Below are 17,973 nucleotides of genomic sequence, written 5' to 3'. Positions count from 1 at the left end.
GCAGAGATTTGTATAGGCGAGGGATCTGTGAGACTGAGAACTTGTGAAAACGAGCAAAAACTCTGTCTTGCTCACAGACTGTGAGACTGTCAATGTAATCTTTGAGTTTGTTTGAGATTATGGAATCATAAGTAATCTAGCCGTAAATACACTGCTAGAGTGCAAGAATGAATTCTCCTTCTTTTCTAGGGGTTACCAAAGAACTTCAGGCGCATTACCACCAACTTTTGGGCTGGAGCAAGACTTGCATGTAGGGAAATTTAAACGGATGCAATTAGATTTGTGATGTGGCTAATGAAGACGCACATGTGGCTGAGTGAGTGTAAACAAACGCAATTTAAATCTAATTTGGATTTTATCACAACATGAGACACTTAAAAAGCTAAGTGTAAATAGAGACTGTCATGTTATTCATTAAGGAATTAATAAATAACAAATGTTATGGTGAATAAAAGAATAAATATGAGCAAATGCTTTGAGGTCACAGTGGGCTTAACGTGAAAACAAAAAAATAGCTCAAGAAGCTGGGGGGGCAGTAGGCCAGAGTACATCCTGCCAGTCAGAGGGAAGTGGAAAGCGTTACAGAGGTCAAACTACATTGTGGAGTAAGCCATGAGTCATTCCTAAACTTCCAGCCTCTCAATGAGTGTTGAGCAATCTGCAATACCCTGCTGTTACATAGCAGGACTGTGGTTTCACTGATTTTGATGAGTGTAAGGGTGAAAGTTATGAAAGACACTCCCTTATTCCCTATATCCCCTTTTAAAACGGTCTTCTCGGGGTATTTTGGTGGTTATCTGGGGACATCTGTGCAGCTGTTGAGGATTTAGTCTCTTGCTCAATGACACTAAAGCGGGGTAAAAGCTTTCCTGCCAACACATGAGGTTTAAACTAGGTTCTCCTCCCCTTGACGCTCATATACACTGCACTGTTTTGCCATTCTATGAAAATGATTCTATAAAAAGAAGCTCTTCAAAATATCCACAAGCTCCTTTCCTTTGAACTGTTAAGTTTCAACACTACTCCTAGTTTCCCATAGGGGGCTTATTCAAAGACACTGAATCTGTGTTACAGTGTGAGAGGAGTTCCCTGTTTTAAATGCCAATTCCAATAAAAAGAAAACTTGTGCATTTCACCACTAGGGGGACTGAGAGCACCGAGAATCGCTCCATTGTAAAAGGTAATCTTCACACAGCAGTGCTGCATATAATGATTACTGTGACTAGGACTAACGTAACACTTATAAATGGCTTAATATGACCTCCAAGCTATGCTGTTTTTCTTCACTTGAATTAATGATTAAGCTTCTATACATGCGTAGGTGATAAAAGACAAAGATTTGTTTCAGTGTGCGACTGTGTGACTGTATAGGGTCTGCTTGTGTGTGTGTGTGTGTGTGTGTGTGTGTGTGTATGGGTACGCGTGATTCATCATGCCTGCTGTGTTGACCTTTAGTAGCTTATTCTGTTAGGCAAGAGGTCTGCCGTGCCTGACAGTAAAGAGTGGGAGGCTCAGGTAGGAGATGAATACTTTGTGGCACACTCTGCTTTTGTTGACAAGGGTTTTTGAGGATTACATCAAACACGGTAAATGAAAATGACACAGCTCTCAGAAAAGATGTCCTCCACAGACAAACATCAATCTCTTCAGAGCTCTGCTATTTTGCTCAGTATTATACACACTCAGAGTAATCCACACTATGTCCACACTGTCAATGAAATGAAAAACATAACGAAAGAAGTACACATCGCGGGGCTTTACTGGGGATAAAATTAGAGACTCTCTGTGGTTTGTTCAAAGCTGCACCTGCTGGGTGATCTAGTTTACCTTACACGCACTGTCACCGACCCTATCACCGGTTGCCCTATCTCTGACATTAGAACCAATTAACGAGGCAACAGAGAATATTCAGCGGCCGTGACAGTCTGGCTCAGTTTGGTTTTTCTTGCATCAGCCCAGTGAAACAACGCTGAACCACAGGGGGGAAAAGCACCCAGCTCTGACATTCACTTGTGGTAATACACTGCATACGTGATCAAGTGAAACCACATTCAAATGAAAGGTAATCTGGGCTTGAGTGGTGGGCCACAGATTGAGTGTCTGGTGAGTGTTTGGCCCTGTTTAACACCTAGTATTAACACGGGTCCTGGGTGATGGGATCAGAACACACTGAGAGGTGGTTCTTTCGGCAGTGACCTGGCATGGACCGCATGCTCAGCTAGCATACTCTGAGTAGGTGGAAGCACATAGTTATTTGCGCAACAACGGCGTCCTTCTAAGGTCCAAAACAACAGTTACAGAAGGGATTTAAGTCAAATTTTTCACATTTGATTGAAGCTTAAAATTGGGTAGGCTTAGAGTTTAGCACGATATGGAGCTACAGCGGAAACCAGTGCTCAGTAGACACCTCCCTCGCCATTAGATCAAGAGGTTGAGGGAGAAATGAATGAATTTGACCCTCAGCACATTGCTTTGGAAATGAAATCAAAGGTTTTGCCCACAGATATCCAAACACACATATCTTCCTATTGATCTCCAAATTGCTCTGTTGGATACTACAACCAACAAATAGTGAAGTGTGGTTTATATGACCAGTGTCTCTAGTCGCCTAAAGTCTTATTTGATTGGATGAACTTTTGTAAAAACCCGTGAATGCAGGATGATTCAGAAGAAGAAAAGAAAGAGAAAATACTGGGATTTTGATAGAAAAATACTGTGATACTTATTTGTGACGTTATATGGAATGTAACAACAGACAAATGATAGTGTAACACAAAAAACGATTTTGTTTTCATGGGGACCTAAATACCAGGTGGGACCAGGACCTATGACTGTGCATGCGTGTATTTTACTGACCCTGTTTTCATCGTAGATGATCTGCACCAGGCTGCGATGCTTGGCCTCGCTGGGCGGCGGTGAGATGGGCCGCTCTGGCTCGTGTGGCTTCGCAGCCTCCTCCTCCAGCTGTTGCTGTAACACATACGCACAAACAAAGATGACGGTTACCGCTTAACAAATCCAAAACAGCCCTGATCTTCCAGGAAGACCTGTGGCTCACCAGTTCCTGTTGCGAGGTTAAAGAGTGTGTGTCAGATCAACCGTCCCTCCCCCAGCACTCCAGCAGGGACGAGACTAACTGTCCTATTAGCTCTATTAGCTATTAACTCCCCAGGGCCTAGTTAATCAAAGAGTTACTACAACAGTCTGTAAACAAAGCCAATGCCTGCTGTGCGGCTGGAACATCTAATGAGAAAGAGAAAATTAAGAGAGAGAGAAAGACAAAAGAAAAAGTAAGAGGGAAATGTGAAAAATTCACAGCAAACAAGTACTAGAAAACTGCAGAGTTCCTCTAATTTACTAGTCACCCTGGCATGTGACCGAACAGTATTTGGAGACTGCACTCCAGAAACAGTGAAATTTAGAGAGTACTGTCTACTGTGAAAAAAACACAGTCAGACAGACAGTAAGATTTTGGGGGCTGGCAGAGAAAGCTGTGACGGACTAATGGAGAGAAACTGGCAGGATTGAGGTGCATCAACCTTTATGTTTTACTGCCAGTCATGTAGAGTTCAGTCAGTGCTTCTTTGTCCATCCGTCTTCCTTTGAAGGTGCACAGACAGAAACGAGGACAGGCCTGTTCTGACATTCAGTATATAGAAAGAAAAGCAAGTGTTTGGCTTCCATAGCTCATTTACATTTAGAGACTTCTTGCATATTTGACAGTTTGGACAGCTATCAGAAATTGAAACAGCAAAGTGTAAATGAATCCAAACAGCATTAGAGAGGTGCTGCTATCCAACGGCGCATTCTATCCAGATGTTGAAAAGGTGTTAATGGAACAGTCCGGATCATTAATCCTCCCACGCTTAAGTACTTCAATAAGCAGCATGTGGAAGTAGCCACTTCCTTCTGCCGTGATGATGGCAGGTGATAACGAGACAAAAATTACGTAAACATGTTAATTATTTATACATTGAATTTTCTAATGCGACACAGGAAAAAGCAGTTGCAACATATACAGTCATGAAGAAGGCATGCTGGCTGCTGTGTTTAAGCATTCATCATAGGAGCAAAGCCTTAGTCTTGCTTATTATTTGGCAGTGCAACTCATCAATGCTTCTGTGTTAGTTACATGTGAGTTGGCTAGCTTAACTGCTTTAGAACAAGTCATACAATTAAGCTTTGTCTTCCTCATTCTTACTATAGTATGTTAGGGCCTACCCAGCATCTAGTACAGAAATGACCCTTTCAGTCCCCAAACAGATAGCTGGGCTCTGGGCATCAGCTGATACAGAGTACCCAGGGTTTCCCCATGCATTTATTTACTCCGCAACAGATAGATTTTCTAATTCTGGATTTTTACCATTCATTAGAACTGCAACTGAAATATATATACTGTTTTGTTTTTCATTTTGCCGCACTCTTGGAGCGCAGAGCGTACTCTGGGCACAGATGGAGCAGTAGAACTTCAGGTACAGTGAAAGTGAAACTAAACCGTTCATTTTTCTGGGTCTACAAGTTTGCATTGACTCACAGCAGCTGCTCCTGTCATCCATCAATCTGATCCGATCAGCTCTGAATGGATCGACAGATCAATTATAAATTTGAGAGAGGGGACACAGAATGATAAAGGGACATGCACACTTTTAAAAGAATAAAAAGACAAACAAAAGTTTGCTATCAATTTTTAGTGCAATAGCAATTTAATTTCCAATATTAGATAACCATAAACTCAGAATTGAATTGATCGACCCCATTGTCACTTTACTCAATCCCGCTATCCGAGAACTTCTCAGCTCGATATCCAATGTTAGTATCCGATCAGTGTATCTCCACCCAAAAAAGAATCTAAATCTTTGCTTCATGCTACTGTCACATAAAATTAAATGTCCATACCCACATTCAAAATCAATAAAGAGATGCTCAACATTTTTGTCTCTTTTAGCAAATGGATTTCAAACACGGTATATACTGAAACAAATAAAACTTTTTAAAAAAACTTAAAATTTTGACGTCTTAATTTGCCTGACAATGTTTGGACACAGTGCCTATTTGTGCATGCTGTAAGCTGGAGACAGAAGCTGAGTGTATTCAGCTGTAACCTGCTGCCTGGAGGCCGAGGGCAAGTGTCGCAGAGTGGCGTGCATATAGCTGATCTACAGTTAAGTCAGCCCCCTCCTTCTCATCTCCTGTCAGAGGCTTCAGAAGGGGGAAAGGCGGCCTCCAGAGGATCCTCATGAGAGTAGAGCAAGATGGATCATCATGTGCCATGAAAGGCTGGGATAAGCATCTGGTCAGGGAAACACACACATTCCCGTAGAGACCCCCTTCCCTTTCCAAACCCACCACAGAGTAAAATAAAATAAACCAACCATCCTGAGCTTGGCTGACATGACACAGGCTGGCGGTAACCTAAGCTCTAACCCCCGCCCATCCACTAACGCTGCCACAACTCTTTAAATAAAGTTTTACCGTGCCACTTAATTAGTCCAGATGTTTTAATGCTTGAAGAGAGCCGAACTGTAAAAAAATATCCATAAAAAACACTGCGTGTGTACTGAAGGAGGGTGAGTGGAGGGGTTTTGATTTATGCTTGTAAGCAGCGGAGCTTAGCCCCCTAATCATTCAAAAGTTTCAACCCTGAGGATGGAATCAAATAACCAGCTTTATTTTGGTTCCTACTGCAATTAGGTGAAATACCCAGAGTAATTATATACTAAGTTTTCTATTAACAAAGAGAAATGTACAAAACATTCAGCAGCAAGACAAGGAGGACCCAGAGGGCCGCCGGTAGACAATATCTTTAGATTTTAAGGTTCAAGCAATGTACCTGAATTCAATTTAGGATATCCTTAGAGCCATTCCTGTAATATACAGCTAAATCTCTGTCACAATTTCTGCTTATGCACACTTAATAAGTATGCAAAGTTTAAAATGCATGCCTCACTCAGAGAAAACTGCACTGCATCTCAAATTAGCATCAGGACAGCACTTTTGGGAAACCGTTGTTTTGAATAACATTACTAATGTTAACTTACTGTTGTGTCACTGCACAGCATGTCACAATGGCCACTATAAAAAAATAGCAGAATACAGCTGTGGACACATATCCACCCAACTCCCTAAGACAGGATGAAATAATGAATGCAATAGAATTTGGCCAAAGATATGTGTCAATTAAACACTGTTTTCATTTGGTTATATTCTGTGATGGCATATTTATTCTTAGTTAGCTTATATTTTAGCTTTAATTTTAGCAGTATTTTGCAAGGAGATGCACTAAATCCAGGGATGCGGAAAGTGAAATAAGTGCTCTGTTGATTTAATTTTGGTTTTGGTTTTGGTCCAGTTTTAATTATAATTTGCTAGATGCACTGTGAAAAAGGAGCAGTTTTATTTTGATGCAAAGAATTGTACATCAGTGGGACTGTACCACAATGTGGAAGTAAAAGCCCTGTTTGTTTAGATGAGGAGGTGCAAAAAAAAATTGGGGGCCTAAAATCAATGAATAATGACAATTACTCAATATTGATCAGAATAATCAAATTATTATCTTGGCCATAATCGTGCAGCCCTGGGCCCCACTCCCATTCCCTGGGACTTACTCAAATGACTTCCCGTGGGACCCGAGGACTCACTACATTGAAAAACTACCAACATCACAGCAATAGTTACATGACTTTATTACTGTCAGGTAAGACTGAAAACTTTGCATGTAGCCATCATCAATACATGGCCCTAATACTACTTTCGAATGAACATTTTTTTAAAACTGCTTATTGAGAATGTTAACATAACAGCATGTATGGTGGGGGAGGGATTTGGGTTTAAACAAGCGAGCTCGACCATACAGTTTTTCTACCAACTATGGCAGGCAGCCAGAACACAGACAGTGTGGCAGGGATATGAGTGGTTTAGCAGTCACAAAACCTCCACCATAATCCTCCTCCTCCCCCGGGGAAGCTGTTATTTATAGCCTTATATATTTTTAACCTACTTTTCTCCTAAATAAAAAGCCAAAGAGAGAAGAGAAGAGAAAGTAGGGGAATGCAGCTGCCTGGAGGAGTGCGTGTTGAAGTATCCGGCACATTGAGCAAGAAAGAAACAGCTACAGAACTTGAATGCAGCGATTACAACACAGCAAAGTCTGTTTAAGATTTTATTGCACTGATGCCAACTAGAGTCTGGCAGGGGGAGTCACATTGGAAAACCACACATGAACATTTCAAACAAGCCAAACACTGCCACTAAGAAAATTCATCAAGGATGCCAGCACTGGCAAAGACTTCGACAGCTACAAGCATGACGGATAAAGGTACCTCATCATGCTGTTAGGCATGGCTGCCTCGTCAAAAAATGTACAGAATGTACATGAATGACATCACACAGTGGCTTCTACTTAACTGTCAGCACTGTCACACATCATCTCCTGTTACAGAATGTAAACAAAATAACACCTCATGAAAAAGAGCTTTGAATTACCTGAACAGTAGCTACAAATACTAAAACAGTGGGTCATACTGAGCTGTATGGAAAGCAGTACTTGTAAAAAATATACATTTTGTATAGCCATCTTTGTGGGGACTGCTACTTTCTTTTGACAATGTGAATGAAAGAATGTAAACACAACTTGTAACATGACACACATGCATTTTCTAACCTAGTTTGCAAAGACCTCTCTGTTGCATAAGCTCCCACACACACATCCACCCAGTGCTACAATAATCAGCAATTTATATCTTAGGCCAAAATATAAATGGGCTCCAAAGCCGGAGGCATCTACAGCATACTAAATCCATCTGAAAAGCAGGGAGCTAAGCAGGAAAAACTTGAGATAGCATCAGTCTGCAGTCTGTAAACACAAAGCTAGCCAATATAATCTAAAATTTATGACTCAATCCATAGGTGTGCATACCTGTTTCTTGCGAAGCTTGCAGATCTGCTGCTCCACCATGGTGATCTCCCTGTCCACGCGGTCCATGTTCTGGATCAGCTCCTCCTTGGAGAAGCGAGCTGGCACCAGATCCAAGTCAGGGTCCATATGGACCGGGCTCACAGGGGAGATTGGCTCCAGCTTCCCCATTGCACTTCCACGCTCCTACGGAAACACAACAGAGAGAAGAGGACACGCTTAGAAAAGAAGTATATAATATGATAAATTTTACACTAACAAAAGTCAAACAATACATTCATGCAATTAAAGTCTAAAGTCTAAAGGGAGAGGGAGGAATGAGCACAAAGAGGAAGATTTCAAACAGGAATTTCATGTCAAGTCTGATGATAAAACTGAATACAGACAGCAGGTCAGTTTGTATCTGACACACAACAGAGCATTAAGACCCTCTTGATATGTCTTGAACTTGCACACTGTGCTTCCCTCTCCTGCTGAAAGCATCTGTTTCTTCCTCTGATTGCAAGGCTTGGAGGTTACTCTACAAGAAATCTTCCGAACACAGTCTGCGTATCCTTTGGGAAGGTAACACACGCCGGTAATTAAGTCCTCTGGGTAATGAAAGCCAGTGTAGTGTCTCAGTGTCACTAGACCACACTAATGAATATGAGGTCACAGCCTCCCTTGCCAGGATTATGCACAAGAGCGACGGCAGCTGGCTCTGTTTAGGAGACCTTGTTCGAAATGTGAAATACTCTGTTTTTGAAGATCTAGGAGGGAGGGAAATCTGAAGGGTAGTACAAGATGTGTGTAGATCAAACTCAGGGGGTACTTATTAGCTTTGTCTTCCGGCAGAAAAATGGAAATAGTGTGTGTCAGTCAGTTACACAATACACAGTGTGGCTCATCAACAGAGCAGCTGTTCTAAGGAGGGGAGAGAGAAGCGATTCCTCAAACCACTGATCTTCCAAGTACAGTACAGTCCTTCTCAACCAGCGCATACATTCTGTGAGTATACACTCATAACCCTCAAGCATCCCTGATTTAAATAACAGAATAATTCACACAACTTGAAAACTTTCCTGCTGCACAGAGCAGGTGAATTCAAATATCTTCACAAGGACATTTATCATTTCAGACTCACAACGAAATGCAACGGACTAATTTAAAACACTAGACACGGGTCGTTGTACTGACAACTGTCAGACGTTGTTTTTTTTTCACTTTATAAACTAGAAAATATCACAAAGCTGTCAAGCAGTCAGAGCTATACCAGACCCTCTCTTTACGTAAAGCCGTGAAGTGCATGGTCTCTCTCTCACCTGACACACGGTCTTTCCCCACCTCACAGTGAAGCTGTGAAATGGAGAAGTTCCAGAACCCAGAAAATGTCTGGACAGTCCTACTGGCTGACTATATAGTTGATTAATGATTTAATTGTTTGGTCAATAATATACTTAAACATTTTCCATCAATTTTAATTGATGTATTGAAATTGCTTGTGGTGTCCAGCCAAAAGACAAAGAAAAATTAGAAAATGAGAATTAACACGTTGTCATCCACTACTGGCATGCAAATATTAAAGAGTTCAAGCTAAAGCAGTTGGTGGTTAAATTCTACAGTAGTGTTGTCAAAAGTAAAAAATATATATTGATATATATCTATTCTGAATACTTGAAACTGTTTCAATACTCATTTTACACAGTACTGACACATTGGTACCAGACGTGCTTTCTTCTCGTAGTGTTTACTACAGTCACTCTGCTGCTCTAACCAAGAGACGTCATCACTATCATCATATTATAGACTTATTTTATTTATCATTTAATTAAAAAATAATAACTGTACACCCTCAATGTCAACTTTCCCTGTGGTATCAAAAATGGTACAGAATATCAATATATTTAAGTATTGGAATATCAAAGTAATCCAGTACTGTGACAACTCTTTTCTAAAGTTGGGTGCCATTAAACCACCGTGAAGAAAGAGGATGCACCGACATGGTGCGATTAAAGGACGTCAAACAGACCTCAGACAAATGAAAATAGTGTGAAAATGTGATGTTAATACGGCATTTCTGTTTAATGTATTCATTCTGTCTTGTCATCACTCCACACAGATCTTATGTTTTTCATTTGCTGCAGTTTTGTTGTACCTTCAGTAGAGCAAAAGACTGATTTTCATTTAGGTTTCATGCGCCATACGTCATCAGAAATTTGCCAGGTCTGTTTCCACTGCATTTTATCCCCTTTTTTGATACACTAACTTTTTGACAACAGCCAATTGTTAAAAATGTTGTTTTGGTTCTTTTGTTCAGGATAACCTCCTCCTTGGAGTAGCAAGCAGGCACCAGAATGTTTTTGTCTTTTTTGCAATATTATTGCTTTAACATGACTTATCATAATTGTAACAAAATGCTGCTTATCTTTGAATTTTATGAAGTAACAATTTAAAGCTTCAATTGAGATGACATGGTCATTATTTAACTCAATGTCCCTCGATTTATAACTTGGAGTGTTCTTGTGATTCAAGGAATGTTATCTTGTTATCAGCTCCTTCTTGGACAAAGGCCAGGAATCTAGTCAATTACAACGTTAACCTAAGTGCTCTCAAACATTACACTGGTACAGTCGTAACAACAAATGACATGTCGACCACCTCACGTTGTTTGAAACAAAATCAACCATTTTCATGTTTCATTTTGAACTGGCATTCATCAGGCCAGAAAAACCTTTTACAGTAATAGGTTGTCTAGTTATTTTTTGAATTGAAAATGGCTTCAGTAGTTTACCACGGACACTTTTATGTTCTCCTCCTGATCGATGTGTGTGTGTGTGTGTGTGTGTGTGTGTGTGTGTGTGTGTGTGTGTGTGTGTTCCTACATTCTGCCTGTATGTCAGCATTCTTGAATTATAGCCTCCATAAATGATTGCGTGTGCGATCCAGCTTGAGTTTTGTTCTGCGTTATTTTTAAACGTCTGAAATGAAGGTTATGTAAGTGAGCTAATCTGGACTAGGCAGGCTGCATTATAGCCCTGCAGACCTGCTGTGATTGAAAATGTCAGTGCCAGAGGATGTTGAGGGGCTGTCCTAGATCAAGAAGCCCAAGTTTGCCAAAGCCGGTTAGTCACAAAAACTCACCACACATAAATACGAAAAAGAAAAATAGCTTCTAGGGTGGCTCAGCTTTGTCTAAAACAACATCCTTGAGAGCAAATAACAGCACCACCGTCCTGACATGTGTTACAGCTCAGCATGCCAGAAATGCCTCTCATGGGACAAAATCATGGTGATGTAAAACCAGATAACATTACACAACATACGTGCATAGTGATCAAAATCTCAAGGATTTCAGAGAAGATTCAGAACAACTTGGAAAGAGAAAAATGTTATTAATATGAGTTTTTAATTCTTATTGAACTTAAAATCCTTTCCTTCTTGCCTTTGATGCTGCAGTTGTCTGTTGGTAATGGCATTTGTGATTTTATTTTTACTGTTGCACTTTGTTCTGCTGTGAACTCAAGGACAGTTAAGTGTTGTGTTTAGAGAGTGGGTTTAATTATGAGGGATTTGATGGTATGACAGAACTATGAAGTCACAAGTAGCCTGCGTTAAGACTTAGGTACTTAAGTTTCCCTCTGGTCTTGTGCCCTGCATTGTCCTCTCCTCTTGTCAACAATACAGCAGCACATCAACAGCTACTACACCTGTGACATAGTGTGAAAAGGTCACAGGCCACTAGCTAAGCTGCTGGCCCGGCACAGCTTACATCTTATATGCCCTCGGCGACCCCGGTCACATTTAGAACATTCCACTCCATGATGCCTCAGACTGTGCATGCATCAGGTTTTTTTTTTTTTTTAAATACCTCTCTGTGTTGTAGTGTGTGTGTGTAAATGTCTTCTGTTTAGTAAGCACCAGCCTGTGTGACTGAGTCACGTAGTCTTAAGCGTATGCATTCCCAACAACGATGCAATACAGCCCTGGACATCCTGTTTACATGCTAGAATGTGCATTTACGTTCACAATAGTCCCTCTCGTCAGGGAATCAAGCCCATTCTTATGCAGAGTACACAACAGCAGGTGCACAAAGCTACTGAAATTGAGGTAACTGAGGTACAATTTACTTAGGTTTCCAAGCCCAATCTCATCATAATAGGGAAATCATTCAAACTACTTAAAAATAAAACTACATTATGTAGTATTCTGTGAAATCAGCTTTTTTCCGTGTTTTAATGTCTCTGAATTCTGTGTTTTACGATTTAAGCACATTATGTCATCAAAAACACGTGTGAACACATCTGTCAATTCTGTTACCAAATGTGAACTACTGCCGCTCAATGCTGGGCTGTAAATATTGGACTGTTTTCATACATTTGTAACCATTATTATAATAAAAATTCAAGTAATCAGGTTTCCTTATACAACTCAATTAAGCATATATGTATATTTTAATAGAATCGTTTATTTACATTTGCAACAAGAAGGATTCAAATGTCAGACACAAGACTTTAACTGCTGTAATACATATTATCTGAATGTTGTTTTGTAGCATGTGACATGTCTCTGCTGCTCTATGCGTCTCATGAACAAAGGCTCAAAAATCAAAACACTACAGAGGCTCTGCTACCACTATCTGGATGTAGAGTCTTGTTTAAACTAACGTGTGTTGACTGCAGGCATTCATTGTCCCTGATCACTGAACATCTTGTGCCAATAAGGTCATCAGTCCAAACACAGCTGCTGGTATTATGACTAGAAATATCGAACATGCGTTCATTTATATGGTGGGAGGTGTTCAAGAGATGGTGTATAGGCATGAGTGTGACATTCTGCAAGGCGCTATATCTACAGCAGTCAAAATATTTATAAAATACAAAATAGAAGAAATTTGTTTTAGACAGCTGTCAAAGGGTAATATCTGATTGTCAGTGCTAGCAAATACTTAACTGTACTTCCGCAACAGCAGGACTTTTTACTGCTGGAGAGTAATTGTCTTTGGTATATTAATTTCTCATATGTTCGTGGTTGATTGGTTCACCCTTTTCTTTTAAATATAGATATTTTTCATTTGTATGCACACTTTGTAAACACAACATTGCTGATGTCTTTAATGAGTGATATATTATCTATTCACCTAACCAGTTAGTGACAGTTCAGCACACCTGCGGAGCAGCCACCTCGTAATAAACTCCTCTATCTGCCTACATTGGTCTCATGTTTTACCCTCAAGTTTCACCTGTTAATGCCTTTGTTCATCATTTGTGATGTGAAAATATTTCCACACAGCCACACAAAAAGTAAAAGTGTGAGCCACGGTTACAGTAGAGTTATAAAACCCCTCCTGCTGGGCTGCTGACAGCTCTGTCAGTGCAACACCCAGTCACACAGGACAGTAGAAGAGGTGGTACCTGCATTTGGTTCAAAGAACTTTAGCCGACTACATTGACAGTCAGCACCAGAGCAACGAGACAAGAGTCACGCACTGCCCTCTGTTTTCCATTACTCCTCTCCATTTCCATCACAGTTAGTTTTGTGGTTGACCCGGTTTGTTAAGTTTGCAGCCTGCCTGCCGTTGCTCCTGAGTTGCTTTGTGTACAATCACGCAGCCAAAAAAAAGGGCATTGAACTGAGTGATATATTGAAGTTGACTCAGCGTCTTCCCGGCCAATGACCTGATTCATCAACTTTTAGGGGGAAGCCCTAAAAATGCCAATACTGATTCATTTGTGATAAGCTAATATTGAATATGTCAGCCCAGCCTATTTATTGGTCTGGCTCTGATCGGCAAGAAGGGCCAGCTAACTTACAGCAATCCATCCAGATAGACTGCCAACACAGGTTTGACCAGCATCACTGTTTTGTTCTGAATGAGGTACAACATTGTCAAAGGTAGATTTCCACAATGGTATAAATATCAACAAAAGCACTGCTCACTCTTTTAAGTATTACAAGGGACCTGAGAAAATGTTTGAGAGCACCTGTGTAAAAAAGGACATTCAATACCTCTCATTCTGATCCAACCTTACGCCTTTTTTAACTACAAATTCAGGATAAGTGCATGGCGGTGTACAGTGACTAAATGTTGCTTTTGTCCTTTTCTGATTCACTGTCCACGTGAGTCATGATAAAAGCGTCAGTGTTGTCTGATTACTGGCCTACTCCCTTTTTTCTTTGGTCTTTGTCTCTTACTCCTCCCTTTTCCTTTTCACCTCTATCTGCACCTCTCTGCACTTGCCCTTTGCCTTGTTTTCAGCTGCATTTTCTCCTCCATCACCATGGTCATTTGGTGCACTTGTTCCACGCAGTGATTGCATCTGACATGACTTATATAATGGGTTTACAGCCCTCTGTGCTCTGAGGGGAATTACTGGCATTCCTGAATATTACCCTGCAAGCTTAAGAGTCAGTGTTTTTTTCTCTGTACCCTCTGTTATTGGTGTATCTATTTACCATTCCTTGGCTGTCTGCCTCCCCTGGCAGTTTGAAGCACTCTGTGTAATGTCAGGAACACCTCCCCATCAGCAGCTCTGCACTGCAAGCAAGTCGTTTTGATGTGCAGTTCACACAGTTTCATCCTCAGTCTTTTGAAATCTAGGTCAGCTCTATTATTTATTAATTGCAGTTTCACAACTCCCTCAGTCTTCCCACTGCTGCTCACAAAGCTCCGGCTCGTACAATGCACAATCTCCTTCTACGACTTCTGGTGTGGTGTGTCTAATAAAACCCTTTGTGGCACTGAAGGAGGCTGGCAGGATTGATCAAAAAATGAAAGACTTCAAGAAAAAAGCCAAACTATTTTCACGAAATAAAGTGGTAAACACACACACACACACACACACTAAAAACACTGTGGTACACCAAGCCCACTATTATCATAACATATGGATATAATGTAGAATTGATTGGCTGTTATTTGTAGCCAGTTCAAGAAATGATTATTTGTTATTTTGCTTGTTGACCATATAGCTGTAACATACTCCAAGCTTTCAAAGGTATATACTGTATTTAGGGGAAGATCGCGATTTCTCCTTTTGATACATTTTTTAATGCCTGAATCGACAGAATTCAAATTTGGAGGTAGAAAGATGTTACAGCATTTTTTATGGTCATCTACAAGAAACATGACATCATATTTGTTTCAAGAAAAACAACACCAGAGCAAAAAAGTAGAAAATAGCAGACAGTCTTAGGACAGAGCTTTAGCATTAAAAATAGCAACTCGAATTCAGCCAGCCCAGCGCGAACTCCTCACTGGATCAGCAAACTCTCTCTTGCTATGGTAACACAGATTACAGCCACCTGACTGTAAACCCCTGCGCTGGGGTCTGCGCTGGCTCAATTCAAGTTACAGCTGCTACTGAGTCCGTCTCCAGAGCTTTCGCTTGCTCCGCTCCTGGAGAAGTCTCCTAGCAGCGAGGGAGAGGGAGGTGGCTAGCTAGCGGGTTCACTAATTCCTGTCTCATTTGTAGGTTTTTTTGTTTGTTTTTGAAAGATTTTTTTTTTGGCATTTTGACTTTATTGGGGATAGGAACACTTTAGCATGAAAGGGGGAAGAGAGAGGGGGGATGACATGCAGCAAAGGGCTGAGGCCAGAATTGAACCCACCGCTGCTGCGGCGAGGATGTAGCCTCTGTACATGGGGTGCCCGCTCTACCAAAGTGCTTCACAGGAATAAAATTGTTAAAAATAAGAGTGTAAAAACATCACCACCTCTTTATGCAGTAAACCATGTTGCTGTAATAAAGCAAAGCACATCTTATGTCAGGCAGAAAGACAGACTGATGTGCACTGATGTGCACTGATGTGCACTGTTTTTGGAAATACGGCTCATGATATACAGACTCAAGAAGGGTATGATATAACTTTCCCATGGTCTTCTGCTAAAAAAGTAACCAAACATTGCAGTATTATCAAATCGCAATACTTCTCATCTTTCTTTTAATATCTATTTTGCCGTAAATATTGATACAGGACCCAAGTATCGTGATAGTATCAAATCTGGAGACAAGCAAATCGCTCAAACCCTTCGACTACTGACCTTTGCCATATCCTCAGCCCCTCCCAGAGGCAGTTGTGGCCGGTGGGATGAAGGCCTCATCAGAGACTCTGGTCCCATCTCTAAACGAGGCCTTTTGATCTCCGCATACTCCACCTCTGATTGGTTGCTGGGCTCTGGCAGGTAGATGTGATCATAGCGGATATGCTGCTCCTGTCCTCTGCAACAGAAAGGAAAAACACAAATCCAGACCTCAGTATTAAAAAAAACACACTTCCACAGCATATACAGGTAATGGCTGCAGCAAACAGAATGAGACATGAACAATCAAATCAATCGACAAAAGACGAGACAAACAAACAAAAATTAATGATATGTGCCACGTCAAATACCAGGTTAAATAATCTGAGATGTGAAGACATCAATAATAATGAGACAATATTGATCTTCTGAACAAGAGACGAGGCCCTGTGCAGGTTTTGTTTAATCACGATGGCCTAATCAAATCCCATTTACACAGGCTCTATTTAACCACACAAAGGCACATTTGTACAAAAGCACAAAATGACAGTTACAGCTGGAGATCAGGCTGACCTAAATCTTTACTGTTATGTTCAAGGCAAACACAAATGCCAGCTGGCTTAATTTCTTTCAAACTGAATCATCATAAAGTAATCACTGAAGACTATTTTTCTGCAAAATGGGAACATGTAATGGGTCTCTCAGTAGTGGAAAGTGGAAAGAAAGGGAAATTGGAAATGGTGACTCACAGTAACACTACCATCTAATGGTTTTAAATTCAGCAGCATATGGTAGAGCAGCTCTTGTGTGGGGTTTTGCAGTCAATGGCTACACACACAAAGCCAAAAAAGTACTTTGTTTGGACTTGCAGTAAGAGCTATGGCACTCCCTAGACTGTACCCCCAAAACCAGAGCTGATCTGGATACCCGGGAATGCTAACAATTACACTAACAGCCACCGGAGGAGGGGGAAGCACCATAGTGTAATATGATCTGGTCATGATCTGCAGCATGTGTGGTGCGAGTATAAACCACATTCTGCATGTGTTCATCAAAACACACTGAGGCGCACCAGTAAAATGGACCCTTGGTGTGTTGTCAAATGACAGCCTTTGAATGTTAACTGCACTAGCTACTAAGATTTGAGAAATTTTATTAGCCCACTTGTAAACGGCTCTCTGTTCTGTTTGAGGGAACGGTTTTCTCAAGTCTGCCCTGGAGGCTGATGCCAGAATGTCAGTGACTTCGCTGCCAGTGTCAAAATGGAAGTGGCTTCTGAAGAGAAGAGGGAAAACACAACCATAATTGCTGGTCCAGGCCCACAATGGCCTAGTGTGTGGTTTCTTTATGTGCCAAAGAGCGTGGAGCCTGTCTCTGCCTAGTGGGGTGCTGGTGGGTTGGTGTAACCATCGAGACCATCCCCACAAGACTATATGAGAGGGGCTATGTCATGTCACTTATGTAATAAGCAGGGCTGAATCTGCATGTTAAAAGGTGTCATGGGGCGCTGAGGAAAAAAATGGATTGTGTATGTTTATTTGAGTGATTGCCTAAATAGTACACCGAAAAATAGGGGGCCAAATTAATACCCAGATGGTGTGTGACTACTCCCCCCCCCCCAACACATTTTTCTCACTCATTCAGTCGCGCACTTCCTCATCTCCATAGAGGGTTGGCACTTACATAATCACATCATCAAGCTCTGGCCCACGCCCCTTCCCTTCCCCTCCCTCCCCCCTCTTTCTTTCTCCCTCTCCCTCTTGTGAGCGTGCAGAATAATCTGATCCCTGGGGAGGATTTGTCTGGAGGATGAGAGAAAGAGATGTGTGTAGAGGTGGAGGGGAGGAGAGGGACAGGGGCAACAAAACACAACACCCCACAACGGCTCCATTACTTTCTTACTGTTTTAGGCCCCATTACGACAAGAACAAAGATCGTGTGTGCTGATAGCAGCCTGTTATTGTGAAAGAACCATGGCGTTTGTGTGGCTGCCAATCTCTTCTTGCTCCCCAGAGGAGCAGCTCTGCAGCTGTGCACGGCACAGAGATGGCTAACAGAGAGA

At 41.3% G+C, this 17,973-nt stretch overlaps 1 protein-coding gene across 7 annotated transcripts in view; it reads right to left on the bottom strand.

Annotated features, from left to right (window-relative positions):
- Positions 1 to 17,973, bottom strand: part of ncor2 (nuclear receptor corepressor 2) — a 105,229-nt gene that overhangs the window by 60,910 nt on the left and 26,346 nt on the right. For all 7 annotated transcript variants that reach the window (XM_088077056.1, XM_088077060.1, XM_088077058.1 and 4 more), the window contains exons 4-6: positions 15,933 to 16,110; positions 7,916 to 8,098; positions 2,857 to 2,970 (exon numbers count right to left, since the gene is read on the bottom strand). In XM_088077056.1, coding sequence (XP_087933182.1) covers positions 2,857 to 2,970; positions 7,916 to 8,098; positions 15,933 to 16,110 — 475 coding nt within the window. The remainder of the gene's footprint in view (positions 1 to 2,856; positions 2,971 to 7,915; positions 8,099 to 15,932; positions 16,111 to 17,973) is intronic.

Source organism: Plectropomus leopardus, chromosome 4, assembly GCF_026936395.1.
Source record: "Plectropomus leopardus strain MGB_pleo_1.0 chromosome 4, ASM2693639v1, whole genome shotgun sequence".
NCBI lineage: Eukaryota > Metazoa > Chordata > Actinopteri > Perciformes > Serranidae > Plectropomus > Plectropomus leopardus.
This window is presented reverse-complemented; position numbering and strand designations above follow the sequence as displayed.